The sequence below is a fragment of the Anarhichas minor genome, unplaced genomic scaffold, assembly GCF_050575085.1.
Source record: "Anarhichas minor isolate MPS153535 unplaced genomic scaffold, ASM5057508v1 ptg000050l, whole genome shotgun sequence".
In the NCBI taxonomy this organism is placed as follows: Eukaryota; Metazoa; Chordata; class Actinopteri; order Perciformes; family Anarhichadidae; genus Anarhichas; species Anarhichas minor.
Window position 1 is genome coordinate 1,221,082 of NW_027466496.1, and position 18,182 is coordinate 1,239,263.

Below are 18,182 nucleotides of genomic sequence, written 5' to 3' on the forward strand. Positions count from 1 at the left end.
GCGGTAAAAGGGTAATTATGTTAAAAATAGCCTCCAAGGTGGTCGGGGGGAAGGCCATGTCCAGGTATCCTAGTGGAAGTGAGGCGTCCCCGGGTCGAACCGGCTCCTATTTCTCTGCCAGTTGTGGATCATTAGCCCCGACAGAGGACGTCCTCTGTACGCTGTGTCACACAGGAATTACCATTACCCGGACTGGCTAATATCTCAATCAAGGATGCTGGATATGCCGTCCTGTGATTGTGTCGTTTTATCAACCCAATGAAATGATATATTTAAACACGTTCATCGCTCTCCAAGTGAACTTGCTCAATTATCTCAGTTATTAATAAGCAGAGGCTGGCAACTGCCACTGCAAGCCTTGCAACCCAATGGATCTGCAACTGACTGGAGAACAGTGAGCTTCAAGTAGGGGTCTCTCTTTTACCATTTCCCCATCACTGACGGGGCTCCATTAGTCTCTTAATATTTGTTTTGAACAAAACCAAATGGTATATTTCTATGTAATACCTGGTATGGTATTCCACATACAGTATGATATATATTTTTCAAATATCCTTGTACACAACAAGCAAAAAGCATGTCAGTTTCCAATGAGAAATCACTCAAAAACGTCCTCTCGTGACCCAGTAGTCAGCTCATTCTGTGTTAATGTCATAGAGCGAATGCACTCCAACACCCTCCAACCGGAGCTCAGCCTGACTATGATGGATCAATTGCAGCCGAGCTGAAGAGGCCAACTGGCAGTGAATGTCTCCATTGCAAAATGCCACTCCATTGCCTGGCTCCCTCCAGCCCGACACAACTCCTGGATTAATGAGTGTTTTCTTCAATCATTTGCGCTGCCGAACGAGCACAATGGCACAGGTCCCCACATTAGTTGCCAAGTCTCTATTCAACGCCATGCAACTCCCCTCTCAGCGATATGAAAAACCTTTTTTAGATCATGCTGCAATTACCTCAAACAAACTCTCTCCTCCATATGCATAGAAAGGTGCCAGGATCACACGGCTAATAATGGTTAATTATGAGCTGGTTAGGGAGAAAGTACGGGCCCGCGTTTCCAATCTCAGTGATTGAACCATAGAGCCAGCTGAACCGTTGGGTGGTCCATTGTCATAACGGTGAAAGTATTGAGCTGGTTGGTTCTTGTGCCGCAGTTAATCTCATCTGCTGCTGTTAAAGAGCGTAAACAAGCAGGAGTGGTTAGTGCCTCCTGTCTGTTGAGCACACGCCAAGCAGAAAGTGCAGGGCAGACACCGAATAGTTTGAGAATAGCGATGCAAGTAGAACAGGATATTAGACTCTGCACAAGGGCCTGTCAATCATGAGGCTTACAAGGAAAGAGTGGCCGGCATGGGCTAATGTATTACTGCCAGTTGTGGCACCTCGAGTCTCTTACTTCCCTTTACTTCCCTCGCTCAATCTTGTTCCCCTATCTAAATGGGATTGAACCGCGGGGGTGTCTGACCAGTTTAGCCCATTTCAACAATGATGGGCTTCAAAGTCCACAGAATCCATCCCCTCATGTGATTTGCGAGGCACCTGGAACGCGATTAAAAAGGAGGGACCAAAATACCTATAGTGACAGAACCAAATGAGAGTCAGCAGGGGACAGCGTTGTTGAGCATGTTAACCATTTAGTCAGGGTAGCTTTGAAGGCACGGCTTCATTAAAGTGTTAATAGAAAGTAGATGGGTAAGCGTACACCTGCTACTTCCCCAACCTTCTGAAGACGAACCTCAATGTCCAACAGTGCGCCAAAGAAAAGCCTTGAGGATAACTACTGGCACTCTATTCTTCAAAACTCTTGTTATACATTACCCATAGGCCCCTTTTCATTGTGTGGCTTTGATGTGATAATTTCATTAAAATAATCAACATACTCGAGCAGTGTGCGCCTTTCAGATAAACCGAACGCACGTGACACCCGATACGTGCCGAATCACGATGTGTGTCTCTCATTTCGAAACAGAGACAGCAGAGCTCGCGCTCCATGTATTGACTGAACTATTGCTCCTCCGGGAACTCATGTCAGCTACTAGAGTTATTATATGCGAGGAACAAGTTAGTTGTTTCCCCGCACCATCTGAACGCCGTGTTATTTTCACTGATGGATTATGATTTTATGTTGGCAAGGATTTCTGTCAGCAGGATATTCCTCAAACTCAATTGGGCCCCGTGAGAAGTGGAGGGGAATGTGATTTTAGAATTACATCTAATAACACACACACTGATCCTTGAGGACTAAGACACAGTAGAACAATAACAGAGATTTGTAAAACGTCGATAACTCTGGTTGTACCAAGAGTGAGGCCTTGTCTTATGAGCAGATGAACGCGTCTCTTCTGTAATAAACAAACCGCTGTTTCGCTAGAACTAATCAAATTCACAAATAAATGCTGATGCCACTTTGGAACAAATTAAGAAGCTTTTTTGATTGAACCCATTGATAAAATGTGCATTTGCAATGATGAGAACGCCATCGCGGCGCGATCTCAGCATCCCGTCCAGTCTACTCGCCTCCTGCGCTCAGTTATATCCAATTATCTTTGTATTCGACGCTAAGAACATAATGGAAAATATGTTTATGCTCAGCTAATTGCTTGGTGAAACCTATCCAGTGGCGAACTATCGTCTTTCTCCTCAGCAGCACTGAAAGTCTGTGTTGACTTTGCAGAAAAGTTTTGAGGGTGGACAAAGGGTAGGGCTACTACAGAGAAGGTGGACCCCACAGAGCTGAGTGCAGTGGCCCGAACATGCACCAGCCTGTGGGAGAGTCAGAGATTTCTACAGGTCTCTGGGCTCCGTGTGGAATGCAGTTGGCTGTTATCTGTTATGATTAGCCAGTGATGCGAGAGAAGGCAGCGTCTGCTTCAGTCTCAGTTGGAGACTTTGGACTCACACCATCTTCTTCCTCAGATACAGTCTGTGTGTTTGAGGGTGTGCATCATTAGACAGTCACGAAAGAGGCCATTTTCCTCTCTTTATTGTGTTTTACCCATGCTCCACTGGACACAGGGCCATGGGAGATAGGAGGCCAAAAGAGGGGAGGTGGTGGCTGGACAGAATTGTAAGGACTCCGTGTGTGTGTGTGTGTTTTTCAAAGTGTCACCATTTCCCCAGTATTGTGCCTTTACTGAGACAGCCGGAAAAAAAGTGAGAGACATTGAGTGCTGGAGGAGTCACAGGTTACAGTGAGATCTATTCCATTATCACTTCGGGATGTCCACCAAGGAATGGTCCGACAATCATGGAAGTTTTACTGTAAACAAACCCACATTTTAGTCAGACCTAGTTGACCCAAGTTCTCTCTTGTAAACTTTCATCACAGGCCAACTTTCGTACATGCCATACTTGCACAATTTCCCCATGAATTGAGAGATTGCTACCAACATTTCAGGTATTTTTGTTTACTTTACCTCTGAACAAAGCCATTTAGATAATCCTGCTAGACTGCTTCCTCGTTTACAACCTGCCTGATCGATTACTTTTGCAAGTACAAAGTTATTCTCAACAATAAAAATGATTTCTAATACTATGGAAATGTTAAATTCTAATAAACTGGAATTGTGTTTTTAAAAGAAAAAGTTGACATTTTGGTAGAGTTGGCTGCCAAAGAGAGCCAGAGAGAAGATTTATACCACTCTCATGGCTGTATGCTAAATATGCAACTACAGCCAGCAGCCGGCTAACGGGGAGAAAGGTAGCCTGGCTTGTCCAAAGGTTAGAAAATCTGCCAACCAGCACCTCTAGAGTTCCCTAGATAACACACTGTATCTTATTTGGTAAAACCATACAAAAACCAACATGTAAAAACGACATTTCGTCATTTTACGAGGTGTAGTGTCCCAAACTATTTCTTGGAAATGGACCATTTGCCAGGCAACAAGCGCAGAATTAGTGGCTGATAAGAAGTCTGGTATATAACCCTAGGCAAAACAGCATTCGTGTATGAAAAAAGCAAATAAGCACATTTCCGAAAATGAAGAACTGTTCCTTTAATCACACACTCTCGACTCCACGCATGTGTAATGTGTAAAGCATAACAGGCGTATTTACCCAGATCCATGCTCTTGGACTTGCGCGTCTTCATGATCTCCAGCGCGGCGGGATCTTCGTATTGTTTGGTGCGTTTTTCAGACATGCTCTGGCGGCCGAAGCCCTCCCGCTGGAACGAGCCGTCAGGGTCGGCGTCTGCGTCTGGACTGAGCGAGCTGCAGTTCATGAGGAAGAAAGGAAGTATTATGATGATGCCGTGAGACACGGCACATGCATTATTATCCAATTACAGATATATTCTATTATTATCTACATCAATAAGCAGTTATATTTCTAGGGCCTATCTTTATAATACGACTGAGATAAAATCTACCTATTAACATTCATACACCCCCAAATCTCAGCGCAAAACGCACCTTCACCATCACACAATGACCATCAACATTCAATACTCTCACTCGCACACATTCACCGTCACTTTCAATCCTTCATTTCAATGACTTTTCTAATCAAGGACACCTCGGCTGGGTGGGATCAGGACGTGTTACAATTGGGTAGAAGAGGCCTGGCTAAGATGTGTGATACCCCAGTGAGGTGAGGGTGCTCTGGGGTCATGGCCACTCAATAACCCCCCCCATCCTCCTATATGTCTGGAGCAGAGGCCCACCATAGTGCGCTCCCTTTGAGATCCTCTATCTCTGTCTGGATCTTAATTGAAAAACCGTGTGTGTGGGGGGGGGGGGGGGCGCAGTATTTGCATGCAGAAGAGTGCGTTTACAATTAAGGTGAGAACATCTTGCCATTTGACGGGAGGCAGAGGGGAAGAGATGCGGTGCTGATGGAGTCTAACAAACGTTATATGCATGAGAGGACACTGCCACTGTTTCCTTTGTCCTGTTGATGATCAAACATTATAACCATTAAAGGGTGTTTGTATTTTTACCTGTAGAAAAGGATGACATGTCTGCAGTTTTACATTAGAAATCTCATCAAATATAAATGATCTCTCCTGTGATTGAGAACGAGTTGGAAGTTAAAAAGTGGAGTAGTCGGAATGAATATGATTTTTTGACATTGTATCCTCTTGGAGCAGATGCGCCTTCAAGAACCCTTCATCATTTGTAATCTCACGCAACAGCGAGTGCAGACCTGCTGGCACCAGTTTGCATGTAAACAATTCTTATTTGGGTTGTCAACCCCATTTAACAAAAGAGCTGCTTCATGTGTCACCGAGGAGCCGGCGTCAACGTGTCACTTTGCTGTCGACCGTACCTGACAATTCCCACTAAGATCAGAGACGCCTCACAGGACCAACTGTGGCTGACACAGGAAGAGCGGTAGGTGGAGCAGGAAGAGAGGAATGACAGCACAGATGTATTATTCATTTATTCATCATCCCTCGCTATTCTCCTCTCATCACTCCAAGCCCACAAAAAAAACAAAAAAAAACAGCCTGCCCTCTTTTTTCCCCACAAATGTCATCTGTCGGAAGCGTGACTGAGATGGTGCGGGAGAGAAAGGACGTATTTTCAGCCCGAGTTTAGATTTCATTCACTCTTGCCAGTATTGGGGGGCAACTGAACACCCATAGAAGATAGACAAGAGAGTGAAAGGACAGCAGGTGGGATCATATACAGCGTCCTGTCGCGCAGGTACAGAGAGTTGGCGAGTACCTTGCCGTTTGGGAGAGCAATTGCGGACACAAGTAGTCGGGATGAATCAGAATCCAGCTCGTCAGAGCGAGAAAAAAAAAAAAAACGGTGAGAAATCTATGGGCAGCAGGAGTGAAGTTCAGAGGGACGGCTCAGCGGTGGTGCAAATTCACTCAGTAGGACCTCAGTTCTGTTGGGTTGAGCTGCTGCCCGTTTTAACACTGCCTCTGCTTTACTTTGGTTCCCGCAGAGCAATGACTGAATGCCCGGGTTGGAGATCCAAGCTGAAGACACGTAGCTGATTGTGTTGCTTTGTGCGCTCTGTCAAGCAGGAGGTAACCTGCTGTCTGAACTTTCACCGAAGGTCTCTGCCACAGGAACTACAACTATTTGGAGGGGGCAGTGACCTTCTACACCACTGCTTCCCACCCCATTACATCCAAGCCAGTCCTACCTGCGAGGCGGCATACTCTTGTCACGGTTCGCATACGTCTTTGAATTGAATTCGATATTACACTATTCAGTTCAAATTAAAAAGCAACACAACACAATACAAGGAAATAAGTGTGCTATTTGATGTACTAAAGGAATGGCGAGCCTAGTATTAATCTTTTAGTCTACTTAAAGCTGACACAGAAAGAGTCACAGCTACTACAGTCCATTAATAGAAATACTGCACTCAATTACAGATCTCGTATTCACTTTCTACTGGCTATTAATTTTCCCATAAGAAATGCTCGCTGTAATGAGATACTGCTTTCTAAGTCTCTTTGCTCTGATCCAAATGCTTCTTAAGATCAAACACAGTCTACTGGTGGAGAGAAAAGCCAAGTGAAAGGACCTCGAGTCTATGAAGGTGGGACCCATAAAAAGGACTTGGATCACCACTGAATTGCTCACTTTGCTCACACGCACACTCGACACAAACGAGAAATAGCTTGACCATGCGTCCGCCTCCCAGACAAGTTAAATAATCACCACGGGGTGGCACAGATTCTTCCTCGACACCATCCGTCCCCTCCACGCCTCTGGCCTATCTGGAATAGTGGGCCCAATCCATTTGGAAAACACATTTCCTCATCTCTCCTTCTTTTACGCAGTGTTTAAAAGCAATTCCCATCATTCCGAGCAGATGCTTACTCCCCCCCCGCCCCCCCTTTCAACGTCCTCCCATCATCTAAAATTAACTAGCGCTGAGGATTGCTCACAGGCAAATCCACAGCTTTAACTTGCACCTCACATCAACTTGTTCCTGTCTCCGTCTCTCTCGCAGGAAGTTAAATGTGTCACACTGCACATCGCCCTTGTTGCTAAGTGGTGTGTGCTAAAAGCCGTCTGTGCTCACAAATTACCCTGGTGACTTGTGTCTTTTTTTTTGTATACTTCTTTTTCCCCAACTCCCAACCCTTCTTACCATCATTTAAAAAACAACCCCAAAGAGGTAAGTCTCAAAGCAGCGTACTTCTTTTGAAAGTGCAGCTTGGTTTGATCAACTAGCGGGGGGGGTTGCGCATGCTAGTTTCAGCGACTCAGGAGGGGGGAAAGAGGAGGAGAACGAGGTGCTTCCGAAATGGTACTTCTGAGGTTTGGAGGAGGCCAATTCAGCTGACTGCATGGATGCGTAGCTGGGCGACAGAGCTCGGAGCTGCCTTCAATCACTGCATACAGCCCCGCAGTGCAGAGGTCTGTCCTGCTGGCATGTGCACCAGCAGCCACTAGATAGTTGAAAAATATTTATTATGTTGCAGAAGGGAAAAGGTGAGCTCTGCTCAATCCATCTTTGTCACAATTTTCTTTCACTGTAAAAAGTATTTCTCAGATGACTCACTTAATTGCGCCGATAAACCATTTGACTTAAAGCAGGGCATGAAGGCCGTAAAATGAAAACGACTCCATCAGTGCCACACAGAGGAGCAGCCGCACTCGTGATTTGCTGTAATCTCCTTTTTAGTTGTGATGAAGTTGCAGAGAGAGAGACAGAGAGGGGGAGAACGAGATCAATTAAGACCTCTTTGTCCGTCGGCTGACTCCTGCGTAGACCTCCTCATTCATTCCGTGCCCGGTGTGCGCGGATGCTTTAATTGAGTTTCGCTGCGCTGGCTTCTCCTCTGTCTGCTGAACGGGAGAGCGACTGACAAGGACCGGGCAAAGCACATATTATGGGTTGTGTGGCAAGCAGTATGTGTGTGTGTGTGTGTGTGTGTGTGTGCACGCGGGTTACTTCGGCAGCACTCACGCTGGGATCCACTGACACCACTGTCACATCGAGGCAGCGTCGGCCAGACACACACACACACACACACACACACACACACTCACTCACTCTAACAGATGAGCGCAGAAATAAAAGCATGTGTGACATGCAATGGTGCACCACTGACACGTGGTAAATATTCATAAAGCTAAAGAGGACCATTAGCATGTAAGGAAAAACAATGCCTGCTATGTGTGCGTGTGTGTGTGCGTGTGTGTGTGGGTGTGTGTACTACCGTGGTTTTGAAGTCACAACCAAATTAAATGGACGTGAGATTAGTCAAATGGTCCGTGTGTGTGTGTGTACGCACTACAGGGCTGTTAGCATTTATATGTAGTTATGCTAATAGCTTGATGGGAAAAACACATGTGCTTAATAGAACACTTGTGATTCTTAGTTACATCACTGTTGATGGAGACTATTAGGGAGTCAACTAAAGTAGGCAGTCAGGCCGCAATGTTAGTTTGGAAGTTTGTTTGTTCGTGCCTATGCGGACCTTTTCCACTTTATATGTTAATTTGTGAAATTGTTTACCAGCCAGTGTGTATCCAAACACTCGTGAGACCGAGGGCGTCTGTGCGGCGGCGTGTGTGTGCGGATGCTCGCGTCTGTTTGTCCTTTTCCATCTCGGCTGGTTGACAGACTGAAAGGATGTTTCCTCCTGTGACAGTCTAGTTCTCTCTCTCGCTGTCCACTTCTCGTCCCTCTCACCTTAATGAGAATTGACACCTATCCTACACTCTTGTCGGCTACATCCGGATTGGGGTCCAAGCCATGGGGACGGTCGTAGTCTGGTTATATCAAGGTTGTGACAGTGCCCCTGGTGGTACAAGTGGGGCAGTGACTTTTCTTTTGTAAGGAGGTTGCTTCTCTTCTACCAGCTAAACTGTTGTCCACTGAAAAATAAGTTCTGAATAGGTTTTACAGCATAGAGACCATTTTTCTAATATTTGAATCATTAGGGGTAAGGATGTGAAAACGTTTTTTTAATATTTGTGACGGAAAAGGGTCTTTGATATCAAGGAAGGGGTGTGATGACTTTGCAACAATAGTCTAGCATCTTTGAAAGGTTAGTTGGTCTTTTTTTTTTTCCACCCAATTTGTTGTGGCATTTCCCCTTTTTATTTTTGACAGAAGACAGTGTAGACATGGGGGGGGGGAGGAATATGTGGCATATGTGGGAGAAATATGTGGCACGCTCTGTAAACACTCAGCTACCGAGGCGCTTCAAGTTACAAGTTATAATTAGTATTCAGTGTTGGCACCATAATTTAATCATTGGTAAACTTAAAACCTGCAGACTGAAACCCAAGGGCTTCCAAAAGATAATAGATAATAGTCCTATAATCAAATCAACAAACACATGAAATAATGCTCTGTATTACTCCTATCACAAAGGGCTATGATCTGATATTAACTGTATGCATCCTTTCCTCCAGCAGGTGGTGAAACTTGATCCAGGTGGTATGCAGGGCAGCTATGATAACAGTATGGTAATAGCAGCCTGTGTGCCACAGGCTAGCTGGTAGTAGTTAGTTCCTGGCTCTCAGTGATGCTGGGTAACACTTCCTAAACTTCAGACCGATGAGCGTGCTGCAGACACCCCAGGCTTTTTTTCTGCAGTCTCACCTCCACGTCGCATAAGTTAGAAAACGGTGTGTTCACAACTTAGGAAGATACAGAGCGCTACTGGAGTTGAAAGAGCATGTGTGCTTACGGCTTCATCAGCACGCAAAGGGTGGGTGCCGTGGAGGCTGCACACCCTGCTATCCCGAGAACAACACAGGGAGGATATTTGTTTACCTTTCTGAATAATTTACTATAATAATAATCTACCTATCCTTACACGATGGCTTGTCTTCACCGCAGAAGCTGCTCGGCATAACTGGCCACAGCAAATGAATGGCACAAAAATGACATAAAATGGCAGATTTATTCTCTTTAAATTGGCCAAGTAAAAAAAATAAGCAATATGGGATAACCCTCTTTTAAGTTTTGCAGAATAGACCAAGTGGACAGCAGCTGACCTGGTCTCTGGTTTAAACATCCTCTATTATATGGATCATACAGTTTATGCTGCTGTAATATTACGTTTTAACTGTAAAAAAAAAAAAAAAAAAATGCAAAACATCTGTGAGTAGTTGGTTCTAAACATTAATACGCGTGAGCACATAAGCAGGGCGGCGCCCCTACCGGACATATGTTCCTGTTCACATGCCGGCCTCCTCTGGAGACTCGCATTCTCAACACAATGAAGCTCTAACACCGTTTTAATTCTTACTAATCATCCTACAGTGACATGTACAAGACCACAGCTGAAACCTTCTGCCCTGCATAGCAATTATGTGGGGGAACTGTAAACTTCCGTTCACACAGCAATGTGTAATTGCATGAGCTTAACAATCTTGCATTAAGTTATAATAAATTGTAATTACAGGAAACAGGGCGAATAAACTGCCTTGAAAAGGTACTAATGTGGCCGAATGTTGCATTTTAATGGAATAAGTATTGCATACTTATTCATAAAAAGTCATAAAAGTGGCAGGCTTGTCACGCTCGTCTTCACGAGTACAGTTGGACTTCTTGTGACTTTACAAGTAGAATACCATAGTACGAGGAGGCAGAGAGGTTCTGTTGTAGGGAGGAGACACATTCTCACTTCTCAAAGAGCCACATCTTCAAAGTTGCTTCAGCACTTTATAGTTGAAGGGGTTGACACTCTTGAAAACTTCTCCTGAGCAAGGAACTTTGTGTTTAGATGTTACATTGCAAGGAAGCCAAGCAAATACTTTAAAGAGCTTTTTTTTTTGCTTCATGCAGGACAAAGTTGATATCACCTCTGTGAGGATTAGATAAACCACCAGGGGGAATTCGTATTAACGGGAAGTATTCATCCAGGCGTGGGCTTAACACAGCTAGTAAAGATGAATTAAACAACTCCTTATCACTGAACATCTTTAAAACAACGTATCCTCAACCAACGGTTCATCTGATATCTTACCAAAAGTTACTCCTCATTTTTCGTGCGTTTTCCTACGAAAGCCAGCAACACGTGTCAATTTACACTCGTTACATGCATACGGCCTTTTCAAAATAAACTTCCGTCTTCACAGGAAACAATTTAAAGGTTTTGGCAACAAACCTACTTAGTTACGTTTAGGAATAGATCGTGATATAGTTAGTTGGGTTAGGTTAGTTAGTTAGGTTTAGGAAAAAAATTGTTGTTTGGATTAAAATACGTAAAAAGTGACTAATTCATGTGACAAATAAATCAACGTTGACTTCTCGTTTCACATGGGGAATGAACAGCGGCCTGCTGGCTGATTGTTGGACCCATCCACTTCTTTACACTTCCTTGTTCATGATTATGTGGACAACTATGAAGTACGGCACATTATGTCTCAATGGTGAAGCTACAAACACTGGATGAGACCAGCCTGTTCTCAATGATATGATCGCTGAGTTTTTAAACTACAATTTCTGAGATCTTCATTTTCAACTGATTGTTAAAAAAACAAAAAAAGAAGTTAATTTTGTGCAGCTAACCGTGCCAGAAGGAAAAGACATGGACTGGGATGAAAACCAGGTGGAGACTAGAAACATTCCTCCTGCATCTCAGACGAAGCATTGCATTAGGAGCTGCCATGACTACACACTAAATTGTGATGCTGACACTGTTCCACATTCCGTTCCCGAGAGGAAAAAACCTTTCATCTTCTTATTTGTCCAGATTATTCTGCACAGAACCACGATATCAACCAGTGCGTGTTATCTGTTTTACTGTAAATCATGCAGACGTGGTCCTTCCTGTTTGGCTTTGGATTCAAACTAATGAAGGAGGAGGCAGACACCGGGAAGGGAGTTAATGCGACGGGTCGGGACCCGGCGCTCGAATGAACTCCGTGCAGATATGCAAAGCAATAACTTACAACCTTTATTTATCCGGTGTAACCTGACGGAAGACACATGCTGCTTTCCATCACCGCCCCAGATCACACACCTTTTAACCCTACGCACATCCTGGACCTAACCGATGCAACCACAGTCTTCTAGTCTGGCTGGCAAGTAGCTGAACCATTGCGATGGATTTTCATTTTTACTGTAACACCTCAAGCCACTTTCACTAAGCTCAACAGCTGATAAAAAAAAGGAGAATTAATAAAACAGTCTGTGATACAGCAGCAACAAATAAAAACGTTGATATTAGTATATTAACATTTTAACAGAGAGCATGGGGTTGTAATGTTTATAGCCTCTTTCATGATCATTTGCGGCCCGTGAAGCTGATCCAACAACAATTCATTACAACATGACAGCGCCGGACAAGTAGCCTACCTGTAAGAGAAGGCTAAGCAGCCGCATGTCTTCACCCAATAAAAACATGAACTAACAGGACCATGTGTGCGCGCATACACAGAACACATCCATTAGATATTGGCTAGGGATGTCAAGACAAAAAAAAGAAAGAAAGGAAGTAGGTCAATGTATGCGTCTTGTGCGAGATGGGATTTCTGCCTCCAAAACAACCATTTATCTTGGGGGGCCTCCACGTTAGCACACTAACACGCGGGCTATCATTCACTGGAGAGGACTGAGCGGAGGGAAAATATTACTCAGAGAGATATAAGAATTGTAATTCCACAAAACTCTACAGGAGAGAGGTGCGTAGATTGTAAAAGAATGGGCTCTTTAATTGATTTTTGTTTACATTATTCGTTATTTCCCTCATTATAACCACTACCAGATGCTAAAATGACCTTTTGATTACCCCTACATTAATAGAGTAAAGTAAGCCAGGATTAAATTAATTTTACAAGCCAACTGGCTCGCTATTGGCTGTTTAAACAAAGTCACATAGAGCGCTGGTACTGCAGACAAGAAATGAATTAATAAAGGGAAATAAAAGAGAAGAGAGAGAGAGAGGAAATCGGAGTTTGGTAATTCCATTGGGCGAAAAAAAAAAAAAAAGGACAAGAAGAGAAAGAGCCTGAATTACAATGATTTTACAAGCCATGTAGCCACTTTTGTGCTTTGTGTATGCACTGTAAGTGTATAGCTGTGGCCTTGGCAAGGCGCCTCCCATGAGGAAGGAACGCTGCATAATACTGGAGGCCAGAGGTGAGACTTTCACAGCTCCGCACAATACATATTCAATACGTAGCGGGCCCCGGCTGCACTGTTGCAAGAGCTTAATTAAAAAAGTAACAGTTCCAATACGTTGGAGTCGGGCTGACCCACATCCCCTGCTGGCTTAGTATGCCTGTTAACGCTGTGTGTGTGTGTGTGTGTGTGTGTGTGTGTGTGTGTAGTGGGATGTTGGGGGCACTTGAAAAAGAAAATGAGAAACAGTAAGAATCACTCTGAATGAGGATACACACTTGGTGCGTTTAAGCAGCTGTTAGCATTTGAGTGAAAGAGAATGTGTGTGTGTGTGTGTGTGTGTGTGTGTGTGTGTGTGTGTGTGAGACTTTGAGGACATGAATTATTCAGAATAACCTTAGGCAGTGGTATATAGCACACTTCTGCCTTGCGCGCACACATCATGCACGTGTGTGTGAGGAAGTTCGAGCGTGGTTCAGCCATATGCTGTGGACCTAATCCACTATGACAAACCTCCGACATCACATGAACAAAAGGCATGCTGAGCAAATCTACTCATTCATAATAAATGTGAGAGAGCGAGAGAGAGAAAGAAAAATACAAAAAAAAAAAAATAATAAACCGTGCATCTCTATTCGTGGACTAAAAATCTAGTCTGTGGTTCTGTTGCAGCATGCCACGACCAGCCAATCATAAGAAAGAATAACAATATTCATAAAAGAAAGAAATTGTTCACTATAAATAGCAAAAGGCAAATAACAACCTACAATAAGTGGCCTGGCTTTGTCAATCAGACGAGCTGGAGGACATGATTGGATGTCTTGTCTTTACATTCGCTGTACCTGTACATTGCAATCATGCATGAAATGCCATGAGTAATTTCAGAGTGAGTGATTATACTTTTAAGGATGAACAGCTATAACTTCCTGCTCTAAAAGGCTGCCTTTAAAGTCCCAGTGAAACGGCAGTGAGAGCGTCTTTAGCGTCAGTATTCCTCTATGAAACAGAATATTTGAGCGGTGAACGGTCACAAAAGGGATTTTAATCAAATCCTTCGCATTCCATTTGAACCGCTAAAAAGAGGGCGGGCTTAAGAGTGTGGCGCAACATGGAGCTACGGAGGGCTGTGCTAATAGTCGCAGATTTGATTGGTGGACGGGTGTCATGATATCATTGGTTGAGCTTGTTACGTAGGCACACGACAGGAAAGAGGGGGAGCGGGGGGGTCGGGATTGGAGAGGTGGAGGTGCTGTATGAGTTTCTTGACTCACATGCTGACTGCTGCTGGGTCATCCATTATTTAACACACACACACAAACACTCTCACCTTACACTGCACATTTACCCAAAAGTTACCGACATTTGGGGATTCTAAATGCTGCCGTGATGCAAAATGTTAGGACATTAAATGTCATTTCCTGGTTTATTAAGGCAAATAGTCTCACTTTGTAATAAATGTAGGCAATAACTTGCAATAACTGAAAATGCATTCATATAAATTCCTGTAAAATCATATATTTGTATTATCTTCCACCAACGTCTGCAGAAAGTTTAATCAAGAGACCTGATTCTCTGGTTCAGTCCGGGAAACACTACTCTCACCACTCAGTGGCAGGCCTTTAATGAACAGCAGGAACCCTCGCATACAAACACACACACACATAGTGCGCTAACCTAAACCTCCTGTAACTGAAAAATACAAACAACAGCCCGCTTTCTTCCTCGCACGGCCTGTCTGAAGTCCATCAAGTTATAAATAATTCATTCGGACTCCCCCGCAAAGTAAAAACAACCCGCTGCTCACCATTCATTCTGACCGGGCAGCTCGTGGATCCAGGGCACCGGGTCCTCTCCCACAAAGCCCATGTCATCGTGGGAACTGGAGGACGATTGGTCGGAGAGATGGGCAGGAAGCGGCGGCGGCCTATCGTCTTCGATCATCACTACGTCGTCCTGAGGCATGTTCACCGTCGGAGAGAGCTGGTAGTTACCTGAGAGAGAGAGAGAGAGGGAAAGAGAGGACATTTATTTCTTCACAATTATACAACACAACATGGCATCAATACTCCAGTTTTTTTATTATTATTATTGGTGTCTGATAACAAGTGGGACAAAAACAGGCTGAGAAAATATGCGAGCGTGGTGAGGAAAAGTATGCACACACACTCCTCCACAGACATGTTTGTACAAACATCATTTTATCTGACTTTAGTAATTACCCAGATAATACTGTATACAGAGATAACTTCAGCTGAGATAATTGTATTGTGAAAGTTTGGTATCGGGACCTGCCTGAAGGACACAAACATATCTCTAAAAGGGTAAATAATGGTGCTCATTAGGTTCAGCTTTGCAATGCTGCGTGCAAACAACGATGCTGTATGACAAGACGATATCAGATACTGAAGAAACATAACGCTCGTGAACATGGACACAAATGGACAGCGCAGATCCAAACGATAGGACAAAGTAGCCATCAAGACCCACAGGAGAAGACACTTAATTATATATTGTGATATATAAAATGCTCCAGAATCCAGACTCTAAATGTGGCTGAAAAAGCTGTAGAGCTGAATAGCTTTATCCATTCTCTTTCCATCCATCTCCAAGGACAAATATGAGCAGGAGAGGAGCTCCCCTGATCTGTATTCTGTCCTGCCTGACCCTCCCTGCTGAGGACTTCTTTGAATCGCTCCTTTGCTGCTCCTCAGGAGTCCAAGTCGATGGGGGAACGCGCTGTCGCGGCTGGTGCTCAGCACCAAGGGCATGAGAAGGGTTTGTACGACGGCGTGAGCAGCGGCATTACAATACAGATTCGGAGGATTCACTCTGCAAATTGATCGGCGCATGAACGTGTATGGACGCGGAGTTCAGGCTCTAACCACACACACCTGCTTGCTATTAGACGCAGGTTTACAGAAATGCTGGACTTCCTCTGGTCTTTGCTTTTGTTTCCATTATCGGAGAGCCGTTTGGCAAAATGTAATAGCTTAGGAACAACCGTGTGTAATCACTAACAGCAGACAGCCATATTTACCCTGGCACGATCCCAACGTGTCTCTGAGAGGCATTCCATTTCGCTGGGGCCCGACGAATGATAGATGCATGTTGTGGAAGTAAATCTGAGCACCAATCAACGGGGCAATGAGGTGTTCAGTTATTTGCAGGGATAAGAAGAAAAAAAAAGATATATATATCTACAAGAAAAACAACGATACAAAAACAAAACAGCTGCGCGAGGGAGAAACACAAGGTGGGCTTAGAAAGGTCTCCCCCCCAAAAAACAAACTCTCTAGTCAAACAACAAACAGAAAATCAAGCATAACTTGTGTGTACTCTAGGTTATTTTTCATAAATGTCCTGAGTGTTATCATGTGATAAAAGAGATTTATTATACCTTATGTGAATACATGTTCCATACCAAAGCGTTAAATGTAGTGCTATAGTGGATACAGCCAATCTGCTACTTTACTTTAATTGCCTCTACAAGCCTGATGAATATTATCGTACTCCCATGAAACAAGTTGCTTTATACCATGACCTCAAAACTTTCCCAAAGCCTGCCCCGGTACAGTACTTGAGCATGTGTTAATTGATTCCTTTGTCTATAGACTGCTCGTCTAAACCAGTTGAGATGGCTGCCAACACTGTACAGGTGAAATGAAGGCCATATCTCACTTGGGCAGCTTGACAGAGAACCATGGGTAATTGAATTCAACCTATACTGTAAATCAGCGGGGCTGGAGCAATGACAGTGATGAACTCCAGGAAGTAGGCCGATCACTTTCATAGCAGGCAGACCAAGTAGTGAGGAGTTCGATTAGGGCTGGGTGTCAATATTCATCGTTTATCTTTCATCAGGTTTTCGTTCATATCATTATGAGGGCATTTGTGCATTTTAGGGAGCGGGACATGCAGAGCAGTAATATAGCAGCAAACAACTATTGTCTATTATATATATATATATACAGTATATACATATATACTGTATATATATATACAGTATATACGTATATACTGTATTGTCTTGTATGCCTTATCCTCTGTATAATAGCTTCGGTTTGTCCTTTCACAACTAGTCTAAGCCAGTTTCGTCCCCTTCCCTTGTCGTCAGTGTCTCTACTTTACAGTCAGTTCAACAAAAGTGCGGCAGTGTCAATAAGAGATGCCCTGCGGATGTGTGTCCATCGGGGCCCATTCCTACACCGCTCTTTACTTTCCCCGAGCCAAAGAGCTCGAGCCAAAGAGCCAAAGAGTTACCTCTCGGTTGCATCAGCCACACTGAGAATTTCACTACAGTAGCCGCGTGGAAAGAATTGTGGTAATATAATAGGAAGAGCTGCTTAGTTAAAAGGAAGCGCTATAAAAGCTTTGGTGTGGGTTTCAAGTACACACCTTTGCATTCCCAGTATGCACAATACAACTCACATTCACCTCCCTCATGCCATCACACCACTTTCGCCAACAGAGGCCACCGTTTTAATTAGAGACCCCTCTCCCAGCTTCATGCAATATTTCCAGCCAGGACCTCTTGACACAGGTGGCCAGCTCTGCAGATGAAGAGCTGTTAAGAGTCATTCCACTTCCCTCCAAAGGACACCGGCGCGCTCAATACAGGGAGCGGCTAGGTGGACAGGCATAGTCGGGGCCACGCTGATGGTTTGAAAGGTGAAAATAATTAGAGAAACTGCAGCCCTTTTGCTTTTCTGCAGCTGTCAGCATAATACGCATAAAGGGAAATCACCCGCCACCAATGCTTCAGTGAAGCAAAAGCAGATTTGAACAGACGTAGTAGAAGAAGAAAAATAACTGGCTGTTTGGTTCCCCCGACTGACAAAGATAACGAGCTACAAAAGGCAGAGTGGAGAGGAAGAAGACTGTTCAGCGCCTCCAGTGGTGTTTTGGCACATTGAGGTGCTGCTCACACACTGTTTTAACACCGTTGCCTTTTACCAGCTCCTCAGTCTGCTCGCTTCCTCTCCCCAGCCAAATCGACAGACAGGTGTACATGTGTGCTAGAGCTAGCTGGTGACTGAGGCGGGAGAAAGTTACGGTTGTTCAATACAGAGAGATGATTCCGAATGCAAACAAGTGCTGGTGAAATGATGAGCGCATTCATTCAACGTGCCTCGTTTGTAGTCTTCCTTTATGCGTCTCCCTTGTTTACATGATTTTGC

At 44.2% G+C, this 18,182-nt stretch overlaps 1 protein-coding gene across 1 annotated transcript in view; it reads right to left on the reverse strand.

Annotated features, from left to right (window-relative positions):
- LOC142971873 (partitioning defective 3 homolog) overlaps positions 1–18,182 on the reverse strand; it is a 301,306-nt gene that overhangs the window by 105,469 nt on the left and 177,655 nt on the right. Inside the window, exons 16-17 of the mRNA XM_076112603.1 lie at positions 14,810–14,996; positions 4,060–4,214 (exon numbers count right to left, since the gene is read on the reverse strand). Of these exons, the coding sequence (XP_075968718.1) occupies positions 4,060–4,214; positions 14,810–14,996 (342 nt within the window). The remainder of the gene's footprint in view (positions 1–4,059; positions 4,215–14,809; positions 14,997–18,182) is intronic.